Source organism: Callithrix jacchus, chromosome 7 (genome assembly GCF_049354715.1).
Source record: "Callithrix jacchus isolate 240 chromosome 7, calJac240_pri, whole genome shotgun sequence".
Classification (NCBI taxonomy): Eukaryota; Metazoa; Chordata; class Mammalia; order Primates; family Cebidae; genus Callithrix; species Callithrix jacchus.
This window is the reverse complement of record NC_133508.1, coordinates 45,718,317-45,734,904: the sequence shown is the minus strand read 5'-3', so window position 1 is coordinate 45,734,904 and position 16,588 is coordinate 45,718,317. Positions and strand designations below refer to the sequence as shown.

Below are 16,588 nucleotides of genomic sequence, written 5' to 3'. Positions count from 1 at the left end.
AGATCTGTCAACACAGGGAAGGACAATGTCTCATGTTTTACATGTACACAGTTTATTGTTTTTACTTAAAAAGATATCCAATTCGAGTATTACTAATGATTAAAAACAAATTCAGAGTTAATTATACATTCAGTTGAAACAAAATTTCAATTTGGATTAAATATACACTGTGAATTATAATGAAGTTTCACTCAATTGCAAAATGATTCCATTCAGACAGCATCTTGTTTTTCATAAATCTTGACCTCTGACCAAAGAAAATACAGCTTCTGGATAACATTTATGTAAACACTGAAGCCTATAATATACATGTTTACTACCATTTTCTATAGTCATTAATATAAAAAGTTAATAAATTTGAACAACAAAGTTTAAACTGGGGAGAGCCCCCTTGGGGGGCGGTGGTCCAGCTGCGGAGCCCCCGCTCACCGCCAGCAGCAGGTGCAACCCGAGTGTGTGGACACATCTACCCACAACAGGAGCGCTCCTCATGCTCTGACAGTTCTGTGACAAGCACCAGTTTCCAATGAAACCTCGTATAACATGTACTCCAGAAAATGTGTACTAAGGCCAAGAAATGAGCACATTTGGATAATACAGATACCCAGAAACAATGGAAAAGAAAGGCTTCTATTAGAGAACATAAGGCTTAAAACAGGCGTATATGAATACACAATAATCCTGATAGCTACAGATATTGTTTTTATTTACAGAAGCAAAAACTTTATTACTACAGAAGATCACTGACAATCTAACAACTGGTTGTTTCAAATGTGATTTTTTCATCAAGCAAAAATACCACACAACCTGATCAACACATACACAAAGGCTTCAGAAATCACTTAAGTATCAAGATGGAGCAGAATATGAGAGCTATTTATAAAACGGGAATATGTGCATGGAACTGCTTAATATCAGAAAATTCAAGAACTGTCAGAGGCAGCATTTGAAAATAGTTCTGACACCTTAAGATGGAATTACCATCCAGAAAACCAGTACTCCGAAAGAAAATCTGAGCTATGGGGATGGTAATCGTGGATTAAAAAGGTTGATTTTCCTAATCATTAATACGATGAATTTACAAAAAGCTGTAACACTTCAAATGAGAAAGAAGCATTTCCCTAAACCACAAGAAACAAAAACAAATAAAGGGGAAGAAAAAAATGTTAGTTTGTTGCAAGTTATATAAAGACAAAAGCTTACTGTAACCTTCATTTTGTATTTTTTTTCCCTGACCTCCAGGGGTGTGAATTTCATCTATCATTCCAAGTTTGAGAAGGAATCAGGAACTTCTCTAAAGAGCACCAGAAAGTGAGCGGATTTATCAGACAATCGCGCTCACTTCTTAAAAGACACAACTATAACCGCCATAGAAAGCACTGACTGATGGAACCAGAGGGCCTTGTGGGAAGGACAACTGAACTCGCCTGGACGTTTTCTCCTGTGCAATCCCCAGGACACTTACCCCTGTTCAAGGGCAAACAAAGGCAGAGCCAAATCAGGCCTCTGGTAGGGCTGGAGTGACCTCTTTTGTATAAATTGATTGGAAATAAAGAGTTAACTGTTTTGTTAAGAATGAAAATTTAAACACAGAAGTATACAAGAACGATACTAGCTTTTACATTACTTGTGAAACTTTACAATTCAACAAAAACATTCAAAAGGGCAACATCATTGGTTGAATAAGCAGCTCTTTCATTTTAACATTACATATGTAAATGCTAACTTAAACTCTCAAAAGAGTTAGCCCATGGTAAGCTGATCAATGTTTAAGATACGACTTTCAGAATTTCACTGGAAGGTGGAAAATCAATAGGAAAGGCATCTGCAAGGATGAAGATTAAAACTCAACCCTCAAAACCTGGTTATCCCAGATATGCTAATGGACAGTATGTGCTAATGTGCTGTGAGAAAACCGGAATGTTTTATCTTAAGCAGGGGAATGCCAGGTTGAACAAAGCCTACATGAATGTACTACATTTACGCAAACCATTATGAAAAGTATACAACCTGCAGACGAGAGTTCTTCCAGCACTCTAGGTGAAAATGACTTATGTAACAGAACAAAATAAATCATGCTAAGGTCTGGGGCTCATTCTAGCTAGACTTCTAATTATAATTTATTCTGGGTGACATCTGAACTAGAGATCCACATACCTCTTTAGAGGCCATCCAATCTCTTTAGAAGACAACTCAACTAGAGAAAGAGCCTCATTGGCCATTTTAATGTATCAGGAACAAAGAGAAGTAAGACTTTGTATACAACATCTGCTTCAAAAAGATTATGTGTATTAAAAAAATCAAGAAGAAAAAATCTTAACATTCACTGATAACTTCATGGTCAAATATTTAAAAGTCCAGGACTTAAAAAGGTCTGTTTGTGTAACATGTCTTGGAAAGGGTATACGAAGGTTCATCCTCAGTCACTCAGCTGCTGTCTTCTGCCTGACCACTGGATGTGGCTGCATCATCACCTGAATCTGCACTTTCGCAAGTGACACAGGCCTCCAAAAAAGAACAAAAGCAGGTGCGTTAGCTGATGTCAATGTCACCTGAAGAGTTTTAAAACAGTAAAAGGCTGGTCAAGCAACATGTTTCTAACTCCCCAACTTATTCATGTCTGAAAATATTCATTAGAGCTCTTCTTTATTATTAAAAGGCACATGACAAATTGTTTAAATAGAGTAATGTGCCGCATGGTATTTCAGTCAACAACAGACTACATATATGATGGTGGTCTTTCTTTTAAGATTATTCTACCATATTTTAATGGTACCTTTTCTATGTGTGATACACAAGTGCCACTGTGTTACAACTGACTACAGTATTCAGGCTAGAATCAAACAGCTTCCCCATAGAACCTAGGAGTGAGTGTAGCAAGCTACCCCAGCTCGGTTTGTGTGAGAACACTCCAGGATGCTTGCACAAAACAGACCCGTCACTAAGTGGTGCATGGACTGCGCTTTTGTTTAAATTGCTGTGGGGCTCATCCTTCATATACGTGTCTATTTAAAACCAGAAGAACGACACTGAAACAAAACAAAGACATTTACAGTAACCAGCCCAGCTCCTGCTTTTTGGTGAGACCCTATCCAGTCATTCTTACATGACAGACACTCATTCTTTTCTTTGAAAATGGAGATGGGGAGATGATTCTGAGAAGATGGCAGAGTAGGAGGACTAGGACTCTATCTCCTCACCTAGACAACAACTGCACTGACAAAATCAGTCTGAGGTAACAATTTGGAACTTGAGTGTATTTGAAGGCCTGCAACTTTCCGGGGAATGCTTAGAGGGTAAGCTGTGGTTGTCTGTGATCAATTTCAGCTTGAAGCACAGTAGCAACTACCCATCCCTGACCCTGGGCAAGGCACATATTCCTGGAGCAGCTTACATACAGCTTGTGGGAGTCAGGGTGGGAAATAAGGGCCCTGTCTTCCAACAATCAAAAAATGAAAACAATAATCAATACACCCTGGGAAAGGAGAGAATATGGTTTCCAGAATTACGACTTAGATTCACATGCCTATTTTCAACCAAAAAAAAAAAAAAAAATCATTAAGGCATACAAAGAAACTGCAAAGTACAGCCCCAGCATGTCCAACCTGCTGTCCATGGGCCACATGAGGCACAGGATGGGTTTGAATGTGGCCCAACACAAGTTTGTAAACTTTCTTAAAACATGAGGGTTTTTTGGTGACTTATTATTTTTTCGCTCATCAGCTATTGTTAGTATATTTTATGTGCGGCCCAAGACAATTTTTTTTTTTTTTTGAGATGGAGTTTCGCTCTTGTTACCCAGGCTGGAGTGCAATGGCGCGATCTTGGCTCACCGCAACCTCCGCCTCCTGGGTTCAAGAAATTCTCCCGCCTAAGCCTCCTGAGTAACTGGGATTACAGGCACGTGCCACCATGCCCAGATAATTTTTTGTATTTTTAGTAGAGACGGGGTTTCACCATGTTGACCAGGATGGTCTCGATCTCTTGACCTCGTGATCCACCCACCTCGGCCTCCCAAAGTGCTGGGATTACAGGCGTGAGCCACCGTGCCCAGCCCGACAATTCTTAATTCTTACGATGTGGCTCAGGGAAGCCAAAAGATTGGACACTCCTGTTATAGGCCATTCAAAAGAAAAAAATAAACCAATAGCAAAAGTCTCTGAGAAAGACCAGATAAAAGAATTGCTAGACAAATATTTTAAAACAACTGAAAGATGATCAAAGAACTGGTGGGGCACAGTGGCTCATGCCTGTAATCCCAGCACTTTGGAAGGCCCAGGCAGGTGGATGGCTTGAGGCTGGGCAACATAGTGAGACCTCATCTCTAAAAAAATAAAATAAAATTAGCCAGACATTGTGGTGCACACTCGTAGTCCCAGCTTGAGAGGATCACCTGAAACTAGGAGATGAGGGCTGCAGTGAGCTGTGATCATGCCACTGCACTCCAGCCTGGGTGACAAAGTGAGACTGCCTTAAAAAAAAAAAAAAAGAAAAAGAAAAAAAAAAAGCTGGGTGCAGTGGCCCACGGCTATAATCCCAGCACTTCAGGAGGCCAAAGCAGGTGGATTGCTTGAGCTCAAGCGTTCAAGACCAGCCTGGGCAATGTGGCAAAACCCCATCTCTACAAAAACTAAAAAATTAGCTGGTCATGGTAGTGGGTGCCAGCTACTTGGGAAGCTGATGTGGCAGGATTGCCTGAGCTCAGGAGGCTGAGCTGCAGTGAGCCAGGATCATGCCATTGCATTCCAGCCTAGGTGACAGAGTGAGGCCTTGTCTTAAAAAAAAAGAAAAGAAAAATATGATGAAAGAATTAAAGAAAGGCATGGAGAAAAATCAAGAAAATCAATGTACAAACAAACGGAAATATCAATAAAGAGAGAGAAAACCCAAAAAGAAGCCAGAAAGAAATTCTGTAAATACAAAGTACAAAACTGAAATAAAAAATTCACTAGAGGGATTCAAAAGCAGATGTGAGCAGGAAGAAGGAAGAATCTGTACATGCAGACAGGACAGTTGAAATCGTCAAGTCTGAGAAACAAAAAGAAAAAGCACTGAAGAAAAGTCAACAGAGCCTGGAGGACATGTGGGATACCATCAAGTGGAGCAACGTAAGCACTATGGAGGTCCCAGAGGAAGATAGAGAGAAAGAGGCAAAAAGATTATTTAAAAAAAAAAAAAAAAAAACACTGAAAACTCCCCAGAGTTGATGAAAGACATGAATATAACCATCCAAGAGGCTAAATGAACTCCAACTAGGATGTACTCACAACTCAGAGATCCACACTGAGACACATTGTAATTAAATAGTGTGAAGTTAAAAACAAAGAGACTCGTAAAAGCAGCAAGGGAAAAGCAACTCATCACATGCAGAAGATTCTTGATAAGGTTATCTGCAGGTATCTCATCAGAAACTGTGGAGGCCAAAAGGCAGTGGGCCATTGTATTCAAAGTGCTTAAAGAAAAAAAACCATCAACTAAGAAATGCTTTGTCTGGCCATACTGTTCTTCAAAAGTAAGGGAGAAGTGAAGACATTCCCAGATAAACAAAAGCCAATGGGTACCACTAGACTTATCATCCAAGAAATGCTAACAGGAATCCTTCAGGGTTGAAATCAAAGGACAGTAACTTGAATCTGTATGAAAAAATAAAGATTCCAGTGAAGGTAAATATTATTATTGCAACAATTATGTATAATTCCACTTCTTGTTTTTAAGAAACTAATAAATTTAAAGAAAACTAGTCTATAAAAGCCAGTATTATTTTAACTTTGATTTGTAATCCCATATTTTGATTTCTATATAATTTAATAGATTAATACATAAAAATGATGTTTTTGGAAGCACAATATACAAATACCTAATTTTATACCTTCAGTAACTGAAAGAAGATGGAGATGGAACTCTATAGAAGCAGAGTTTTTGTAGGTTACCAAAGTTAAGCTGGTATAAATTCAAACTAGAGTGATATAATGTTAGAATGCTGAACGTAATCCCCATGGTTATCACAAAGAAAATAGCTACACCATATACACAACAGGAAAAGAGCAGGGCGTTACATTTCACTTCAAGAAACCAACCAAACACAAAAGATGACAGTAATGCAGGAAATGAGGGAAAAAACCTTTTAAGGCACATAGAAAACAAATAGCAAAGTGACACATGTAAGTCCTTCTTTACCAGTAATTACTTTAAATGTAAATGGGCTAAATTCTCCAATCAAAAGAGATTGACTGAACAGATTTTTAAAAGCACCAGATATATGCTGTTTACTCACTTTAGATCTAGATACAAGTAGGTTGAAAGTGAAAGGATGTAAAAAGATATTACATGCAAACAGTAACCAAGAGAGAGTCACAACAAGCCAAATAATGTATGATTCCACTCATAAGGTATGTAGAGTAGTCAAGTTCACATGGCTCTCGCCTGTAATTCCAGCACTTTGGGAGGCTGAGGCAGGTGGATCACTTGAGGTCAGGACTTTGAGACCAGCCTGGCCAACATGGTAAAACAAATTAGCTGGGCATGGTGGTGTGCACCTGCAATCCCAGCTACTCTGGAGGCTGAGGCAGGAGAACTGCTTGAACCTGGGGGCAGAGGTTGCAGTGAGCCAAGATAATGCCACTGCACTCCAGTGTGGGCAATAGAAAAAAGACTGCGTCAAAAGAAAAAAAAAGAAAAAAGAGAAAGTAGACCAGTGGTTGTAAAGGGTTGGGAGGAGGAAAGGGAAAGTTATTGTTTTTTTTAATTGTATTTGAGCTCTGGGGTACATGTGCATGTCCTGCATCCTGCATGATTGTTGCATAGGTACATATATGCCATGGTGGTTTGCTGTCTTCATCTCCCCACCCACCCCTCGCCTACATCAGGCATTTCTTCTGGTGTTCCCTCTCCCCATCCCCTCCACCCTACCCCACTGTTCCTCCCCTTCGCCCTCTCACCTAGCCCTGTAAGTGTTGTTCCCTTCCTTGTGCCCAAGAGCTCTCATTGTTCATCACACACCTATGAGTGAAAACATGCGGTGTCTGGTTTTCTGTTCTTGTGTCAGTTTGCTGAGAATGATGGTTTCTAGGTTCATCCATGTCTCTACAAAGGACGTGAATTCATCGTTTTTAATGGCTGCATATGGTATATATGTGCCACATTTTTTTTGGCCAGTCTATCATCGATGGGCATTTGGGTTGGTTCCAGGTCTTTGCTATCGTGTACAGCATCACATCGAACATACATGTGCATGTGTCTTTATGACAGAATGATTTCTAATCCTTTGGGTATATAGCCAGTAATGGGATTGCTGGGTCACATGGAATTTCCATTTCTAGATCCTTGAGGAATCGCCACACAGTCTTCCATGATGGTTGAACTAAATTATACTCTCACCAACAGTGTAAAAGTGGGGGAAGTTATTGTTTAATGGGTAGAGTTTCAGTTTTGCAAAATGAAGAGTGTTCTGGAAATGGATGGTGGTGATGGTTGCATGTGAAAATAATATTCCTGAATTATATACATAAAAATAGTTAAGAAGGTAAACTTTATGTTACATGTATTATACCACAATAAAAAAGTGTTAATTTTTAAGAAGGGGGGAATATGATTTCATTGTTTTGCTTACTTCATAAGCATTAATATCAAACTTTTTTAAAACAACTAACTTTATTCTCATTTTTAAATATTTTTACACACACACACACACACACACACACACATACACACTTTTTCTTTTTTGAGACTGGCTGGAGTGCAGTGGTGACATCATAGCTCATTGTAGCCTCAATTTCCCAGGCTCAAGTGATCCTCCTGCCTCAGCCTCCTGAGTAGTTGGGACTATAGGTGCAAGCTACCACACCGTCTACTTTTTTTGATTTTTATTAGAGATGAGGTTTGGCTGTGCTGCCCAGTGTGGTCTCCAACTCCTGATCCTCTTACCGTGGCCGCCCAAAGTGCTGGGATTACAGATGTGAGCCACTGGGCTAGGCCTATTTGCTATTGCTTTTACTTTGACTCTTCAACCTCCCATAACTTGATACTTGTGGGAATAAAGACCTCATTACTAGTACAACCATCTCAACCATTACCACAGCTGCCACCAACACTGGTTGGGACCATTGGTAAATCAAAGCTTTACTGGTTCAGGGTATTGACAAATGATCTCATTGAGAAGACCTCATAACAGCAAAAAGACACTTAGGTCCCATTAAAGTTTCTGCTTGACATGAATACCACCTCGGTGTGAATCTTACATCTTTTTTAACTCTTTTCAAACATGCAGACATATTTGAAATACACAACAAGTCACTTGTCAAATGCAGCCAATCACACATCAATGCAGGTGTTTTGACTCTTTGTTGTCTCCCAACTTTTAGCTGGTGGAAGAAAAAAACCACTTAGATGCAAAAAGATCTGTGTTCAAAACCCTATGAACTGCATGACCTTGTACTAATTATTTAAGCTGTGTATACCTTACTTGTTGCTTACTGGTAAAGAGAAAATAATAACACCTACCACAGAGGTAAACTGTGAAGATTAAAGTTTGTAGTGGGATCCTGCAAAAGCACGACCTATATGAAAACCACCACCTGTTAAAAACACATGAGTAGATGACAGCCACTATTACTGTGCTTACTTGAACGTCAATTTCCTGAGGGATAGCCTGGCTTTGAATCCAATTATACACCTTGGCCAGCTCCTCCTGCTGCCCATGAGAAAACTGGGGCTGCTGCTGCTTCATACTCTCTAGCCTTTCTAGGTCTTCTCTTAGGACAACTTCTTTAACCCTGAAAACAAACAGAATCGTAAGAATCCTGAATCAGACACAGGGTTCTTATCATGTCATCTAGCAATAGCATTTCTTTTTGGTTGGTAATACACCTTACATTTTCTAACATATGAGGCATACAATTAAAAAATAACTAGAGCATTTCCTTGTCAAGTAGGTAAAGTAGACTTTTTTCTTGGTGGAAAATATCTGTATGATGTTTTAATGAGGTGTATGGAAGAAAGAGATTTCCCTTAGCTCTTCTTTTAGAACAAGGAAAAAAAATCGAGAGTCTAAAATGAAAAGTTCTTGTACGTGTGTGCCATCTTGGAAAGCACAGACTTTCTGTTTCCTTGTCTCACGATGTGTAAGCTTTGCTTAGTCTGGAACTCAATATAGGTGGCACTATCACTGACATCCTTATTTTAAGAAATCATCATCATTTGACTTCAAACGAATAAATTTGAAAATATGTTTCTCAAAGGGAAGTTATAAAACATTAAAAAATTATTTTGTCTTTAAAAACACATTAAGAAACACAGGCTGGGTGCGGTGGCTCACACCCGTAATCCCAGCACTTTGGGAGGATGAGGTGGGTGGATCACCCGAGGTCAGTGGTTCAAGACCAGCCTGGCCAACATGGTGAAACCCTGTCTCGGCCAGGTGCAGTGGCTCATGCCTGTAGTCCCAGCACTTTGGGAGGCTGAAGTGGGTGAATCACCTGAGACCAGGAGTTTGAGACCAACCTGAACAACATGGTGAAACGCCATCTCTACTAAAAATACAAAAAACTAACCCAGATGTGATGGTGCATGCCTGTAATCCAAACTACTCAGGAGGCTGAGGCAGGAGAACCGCTTGAACAGGTGAGGCGGAGGTAGCAGTGAGCTTAGATCGCACCACTGCACTCCAGCCTGGATGACAGAGTGAGACTCTGTCTCGAAGAAAAAAAAAGAAAATCAAAAACCTCGTCCCTACTAAAAATGCAAAAATTAGCCAGGTGTGGTGGTGTGCGCCTGTAATCCCAGAGATTCAGGAGGCTGAGGCAGGAGAATGACTTGAACCTGGGGGGTAGTGGTTGTAGTGAGCAGAGATTGTGCCACTGTACTCCAGCCTGGGTGACTGAGACTCCATCTCAAAAAAGAAAAAAAGAAACCATGAAAATATAAAAAGTGGGTCTTCTAAAGTGCTTTCTTACCTCTCAGGTACCTGATATGTCATGAGAATGCACTCAGGTGTCTGTTGTATCATTCTCCAGATGGACTCTTCGGCGACATTGGGAAATATTTCTTTTTTCTGTATATCCTGAGATTGCTGCCCATTTTGAGAGATTTCAGAAGAATAAGCACTACCAGTAAAGTATATACTGCAGTCACTGCTTCCTGTCAAAAATCAACAACAAATAATTAGAAAAGACCTGTCTGACTGATTTGCCAAGCTGGTTCTCATTCTTCAAAGACTTGCCTCAGACAGTCCTCATCAGCCAGCCCAACCATTATTTCCAGGAAACATCCTCCTCCCTGTGAACAGCCTCCTGCTTCTCTGGTCTTCCCAAGATCTCTTTTTCCATTCCTAATGAGCTATCACTCTCAAGGCTACACACATTGTCCTTTATCATCACCCATAACTGTTTCATCTCCAAAATCATTAACATCTCAGCTTCACTTTCTCATTGGCTTGTTCAATTATTTCAACCACAAATTTATCTTAGTCTTCTCCTAGTTCCTTCACTATTCAGCCTAAGTCCTCAGTTCGTCATTCAGTAACACGCCTTGTGAATACTTTAGACTTCTTTTTCCCTCTGACTTTTCATAACCATCAAAATGCCAACTCCAATAAAGCCAATTATTGGCTTTGTTCTTACTTAAACCAAAGTAGCCAAATGCACGGAAAATGTCACATATGGGGTACAGTGTTTCTACAATAAATTCATCATCACCAACCTCAAATGGAGCATCAAAATGCCTGGGAATCCTGCTACCATCCTCTGGTCCATGCACTAACCTATCCCAGCAATGATTATTTTCAAATTCTCTATTTCCTCCCTCACTCTTACCTATTTTACAAAGAAAAAAGGAGGCATCAGAAAGCAAATTGCTCAGCTTCATGATACCAAATATACACAATTAATCACATATGTACTCCCTCCTCACCTTCCTCCTGTCACAAGAGAGAAACTTCATCCCAAAGACCATACTTTTATTGCTGCTTATGAAGCTTTAGGATCATTCCTTTCCTAGCTTGCATTTGACTCGTCTAGATCCTTCTCATTGACTCTGAAGGAATTAAAAATACAAAACAAAAAGATTTGTCTAATTTTTTTAAAAAAAACTAAATGGGTAAACGTAATAAAAAATTTTCCTCACTAAAAAATATCTTTAGATTGGGTATGGTGGCTTACACCTGTAATCCTGGCACTTTGGGAGGCCAAGATGAGACCACTGCTTGAGGCCAGGAGTCTGAAACCAGCCTGGGCAACATAGTGAGATCCCATCTCCATAAGAATAAAAAATCAGCTAAGCGTGGGTGGTGCATGCCTGTAGTCCCACCTACTCAGGAGGCCGAGGCTGAAGGATCACTTGTTTCAGGCGTTTGAGGCTACAGTGAGCTATGATTGCACCAGTGCACTGTAGCCTGGGTAACAGAGTGAGACCCTGTGTCAAAAAAACACAAAGACAACAATGAAACACCCACACAAGAAGACTTTAATAGAAGCAAAAATAACAACAATGTTATTGTGGGCTTTTTTACACATGTTAAAAGAATGACAAAAATAGCACAAAGACAAGGGGGAAATGGAAGTACTCCATTTTAAGGTTCTAATATATAAAGTGATACAATAGGTATAATATTTGAAGGTAAACTGTGATAAGTAAAAGATGTACACTGTAAATCCTAGAGCAGGCTGGGCATGGTGGCTCACACCTGTAATTCCAGCACTTTGGGAAGCTGAGGTGGGCAGATCACCTGAGGTCAGAAGTTTGAGACCAGCCTGGCCAACACGGTGAAATGCTGTCTCCACTAAAAATACAAAAAATCAGCTGGGTGTGGTGACACATGTCTGTAGTACCGGCTAGTTGGGAAGCTGAGGCAAGGCAGGAGAAAAGCTTGAATCTGGGAGGTGAAGGTTGCAGTGAGCCGAGATCATGCCATTGCACTCCAGCCTGGGCGACAGAGCGAGACTCAGTCTCCACGAAAAAATAAAAATAAAAGAAAAGTAAATCCTAGAGCAAAAACTTAAAAAAAATTGGTATACTTGAAAAGCCAATACACAACCCAAAAGGAGAAGAGTAGGAGGAAAAAAAGAAAGGGCAGATGAGACCAACAGAAAACAGCAACAAGACAAAAGATTTAACTTAACCCTAACCATATCAATAGTCACATTAAACTTAAATAGTCTAAGCAAGCACTGCAGTAAAAGGCCGAGATCATCACATGGATAAAAAGCAATACCCAACTCTGTGGTGGTTATGAGAGACTCACTTTAAATATAAAGACACAGATAAGTTAAAAGTAAAGAGATGAAAAACAAAATACCATGTAAACACTAATCAAAATAAAGCTGGACTGGATACACTGATATCAGACAAAGCAGACTTCAAAGCAAGACATATTTCAGGACAAAGGGATCAATCTGGTTGGGTGCGGTGGCTTACGCCTGTAATCCCAGCACTCTGGGAGGCCGAGGCAGGTGGATCACGAGGTCAAGACATTGAGACCATCCTGGCAAACATGGTGAAACCCCGTGTCTACCAAAAATACAAAAATTAGCTGGGCATGGTGGCATGCAACTGTAGTCCCAGCTACTTGGGAGGCTGAGATAGGAGAATTGCTTTAACCTGGGAGGCAGAGGTTGCAGTGAGCTGTGATTGTGCCATGGCACTTGGGCCTGGCAACAGAGTGAGACTCCGTCTCAAAAATAAAAAAAAAAAAAGATCAATTCATCAAGAGGATATAACAACCTTCAGTGTATAGACACCTAATATATACATTGAAGTAAGTACTCATTGCACTATAAGAAAAAATAGAGAAATCCACAATTATAGCTGGACATACAAGAGCCATATCATAATAACTTATAAAACAGATAGAAAATCAGTTAAAATAGAGAAGGCTGGATCAACATCATCAATCAACTTGATCTAATTTACATTTATAGAACACGTAACTCAACAATAGCAGAACACACACTCTTTTCAAATGCACATGAAACATTCATCGAGATGGACCAACTTCCAGATGACTACACAATGTGGCAGTAAATTTACAAATATAAAAAAATGTTCTCTGACTACATTTAAATTAGAAATTAATAAAATAAAAATATCTAAAAAGTCTCCAGATATTAGGAAATCAAACCTTTCTAAATAACCCAAAGGTCAAAGAAGAAAATACAAGTGAAATTAGAAATATTTTAGACTGGCCAGGCGCAGTGGCATATGCCTGTAGTCCCAGCTACTCAGGAAGCTGAGGTCAGAGGGCTGTTGAGCCCAGGAGTTTAAGGCTGCAGTGAGCTGGGATCATACAACTGCACTCCAGCCTGGGCAGTCAAGTGAGACCTTGGCTCTAAAAAAAAAAAAAAGAACTATTTAAGCTGAATGAAAATAAAAATATAACATACCAAAATTTGAGGGATGCAATGGTTAGAGCATTCAATAACATTAAATGTTTATATTGGGGGAAAAAAAACCTTAATTCAATGATCTAAACTTCTACCTTAAGAAATGAGAAAAAGAACAAATAAAATCCAAAGTAAAGAGAAAAGAAGTAATAAAAATTAGAGCATAGGCCAGATGTGGTGGCTCATGCCTGTAATCCCAGCACTTTGAGACGCCGAAGTGAGCAAATCATGATGAACCCCATCTCTATTAAAGATAAAAAAAATTAACTGGGCATGGTGGTGGACACCTGTAATCCCAGCTACTCAGGAGGCTGAGGCAAGAGAATCACTTGAACCCGGGAGGTGAAGGCTGCAGTGAGCCAAGATCACTGCACTCCAGCCCAGGCAGCAGTGCGAGGCTCCATCTCAAGAAAAAAAATTAGAGCATCAATCAATAAAATAACTCCCTCCCCCCACACAAAAAAAGAAAAAAATACCCACTGAGATCAAAAGTTGCTTCTTTGAAAAGTTATTAAAATTGATAAACACACAGTCAGATTGATCAGGAAGAAATGCGAATACCAGCAGTAAGAGAAGTACATTACTATAAAACCCACAGACATTAATAAGAAAAGGGAATATTATTAAAACTTTATGCCAATACACTCAACAAATTAGATGAAATAGATACATTTTTTAGAAGATACAAATGACCAAAGATCATTAAGAAACTGATAACCTGATTAGACCTATATCTATTAGAGAATTTAAATTTGTTGTTAAAATCCTTCTCACTGAGAAAAACTCCAGGCCCAGAAAGATTCACTGGTAAATTCTACCAAACATACAAAGAAGTAATAACAGTTCAACACAAACTCCTCCAGAAAACAGAATAGCAAAGAATAGTTCCTAGCTCATTTTTTGAGGCCAGAATTACCAATACCAAAACCAGACAAAGACATTGTAAGTAAAGAAAGGAAATGGACCAATATTCTGCAGAGATGCAATAATGTGTAACAAAATATTAGAAAGATAATCCAACAACATATAAAAAAGGATAAAAGAACAAGACCAAATGCAAGGTTAATTTATTGTCAGAAAATGGAGGTAATTTGCCACAGTAATAGAAGGCGGGAGGAAAACCACGAGTATCTCTACAGATGCAGAAAAGGCATCTCAGCAGGGCAGCAGTAGAAGGGAACTTCCTCCATCTGATAAGGGCATTCAAGGAAAACTTACATTTAACATCATACTTAATGATGAAACACTAACTGCTTTCCCCTTAAGACTCTGAACCAGGCAAAAGTGTCTATGTTCCTATTTTTATTAAACCCTTTCTAATATTTTGTTACACATTATTGCATCTCTGCAGAATATTGGTCCATTTCCTTTCTTTACTTATAATGTCTTTGTCTGGTTTTGGTATTGGTAATTCTGGCCTCAAAAAATGAGCTAGGAACTATTCTTTGCTATTCTGTTCGCTGGGGGTCCTAGTCAGTTCAATGAGACAAGACAAATCAAGATAAACAGATGGAAAAAAAGAAGTAAAACTCTATTTGCAGATAATAAAGACGGTGTAGAAAAGTTCTGCAGAATCTACAAAACAGCAACTAAAACTAATAAATGAGTTTAGCAAAACTGCAGAATGTAAGTTAAAAATATACAATTTGACTAAATTTCTATATGCTACCAACAAACAATTGAAAATCAAAAATTTTAAAAGCCATTTACAATAGCATCAACAATTATAAAATCCTTAAGAGATAAATTTAGCAAAATATGTCTAAGAGTTGCAGGCTGAAAACTATAAAACATTGTTGAGAAGAGTTAAAGACCTAAATAGAGAAATCGTACTTGCGAATCAAAATACTCAGTATCATTAGGAAGATAATTCTTCGAAAATTGATCATCTATAGATTCAACACAATTTCAATCAAAACACCAGAAGATTTTTTTTTTAGAAACTGAGAAATGGAGTCTATAATTTATACAGACAAAGGATCTAGAATATTCAAAATCATTTTGAAAAGAAGAATTAAGTTTGAGGGACTTACTTCACCAGACTTCAAGACTTACTTGAAAGTTACATTACTCCAAAGTGTGGTATTGGCCTAAAGCTGGCCATACAGATCAGTGGAACAGAAAAGAGAGTCCAGAAATAGACCCACACATATGATATCAAGTTATTTTCAACAAAGGTGTCATGGCAATTTAATGGGGGAAAGATTCATCCTTTAAACAAACAGGGCAGGAATAATTAGATATTCCAATGTAAAGAAAGTATATTGACCCTTCCTCATACCATACACAAAAATTAACGAAAAATGGATCACAGACCTAAGCTTTAAAGGCCACGGGTGGTGTGTTTCGTCTCAACAGCATCATGCTAACTGAAAGAACCCTAATATGAAAGATGGCATACTGTCTAAGTCAATACATAAATTATAGGAAAAGAAAACTAAAGTGTTTCAAAGAAAATCAGTACCTGCCAGGAGACCAAAGGTCAAGGCAGAGACAGACTGGTGAGGGTCACAGAACTTTTTGGGGTGACAGAAATGTTCTATATGATGATTGTGGTGGTGCTTACACTAAGGTGCACATCTGTCAGAATTGTTTGTACTCCTAAAATCGGTGAATTTTATTGTGTGTAAATATGCCCCCATTTTTTTTTTTTGACAAAAGGAAAAAACAAAAAACCCTGTACTGCCACATGAGTGCCTGGGGTACACAGTGAGAGCTCATCAAACAGTGAATGGAGTTTGAAACATTGGTTGTCCTGATCCATTACCTGATGCTGCAGAACCAGTTCTGGATGGAGTCTCCCTGGGAGGTGACTCCGGGGACAGTATGCTGGCAGTAGGATGCGATGGAGTCTCCCTGGGAGCTGACCCCGGGGACAGCATGCTGGCAGTAGGATGGGATGTAGTCTCCCTGGGAAGTGATCCCATGGACAGCACGCTGGCAGTAGGACGTGATGGAGTCTCCCTGGGAGGTGACCCTGGGGACAGCTCGCTGGCAGAAGGATGGGATGGTGCCTCCCTGGGAGGTGACCCTGTGGACAGCACGCTGGCAGTAGGATGCGATGGAGTCTCCCTGGGAGGTGACCCTGGGGACAGCACACCGGCAGTAGGATGCGATGGAGTCTCCCTGGGAGATGATCCTGTGAACAGTGCAGGGGTAGCAGCAGGACTGCCCTCACTGCCACTGTTGTCTATAACACACTGCTAGAAAGTAAG

General features: G+C 39.5%; 1 protein-coding gene across 43 annotated transcripts in view; it reads right to left on the bottom strand.

The window, feature by feature from the left end:
• PER3 (period circadian regulator 3) overlaps positions 1-16,588 on the bottom strand; it is a 94,774-nt gene that overhangs the window by 24,764 nt on the left and 53,422 nt on the right. For 11 of the 43 annotated variants that reach the window (XM_054236892.2, XM_078330279.1, XM_078330281.1 and 8 more), the window contains 4 exons: positions 16,141-16,576; positions 9,951-10,134; positions 8,621-8,771; positions 31-2,505 (listed from right to left, as the gene is read on the bottom strand). In XM_054236892.2, the coding sequence (XP_054092867.2) occupies positions 2,428-2,505; positions 8,621-8,771; positions 9,951-10,134; positions 16,141-16,576 (849 nt within the window). In that variant the 3' untranslated portion in view covers positions 31-2,427. Of the gene's footprint in view, positions 1-30; positions 2,553-8,620; positions 8,772-9,950; positions 10,135-16,140; positions 16,577-16,588 lie in introns of those variants that run through there. The other 32 variants (XR_004727381.3, XR_013519763.1, XR_013519764.1 and 29 more) reach the window with 6 other exon arrangements.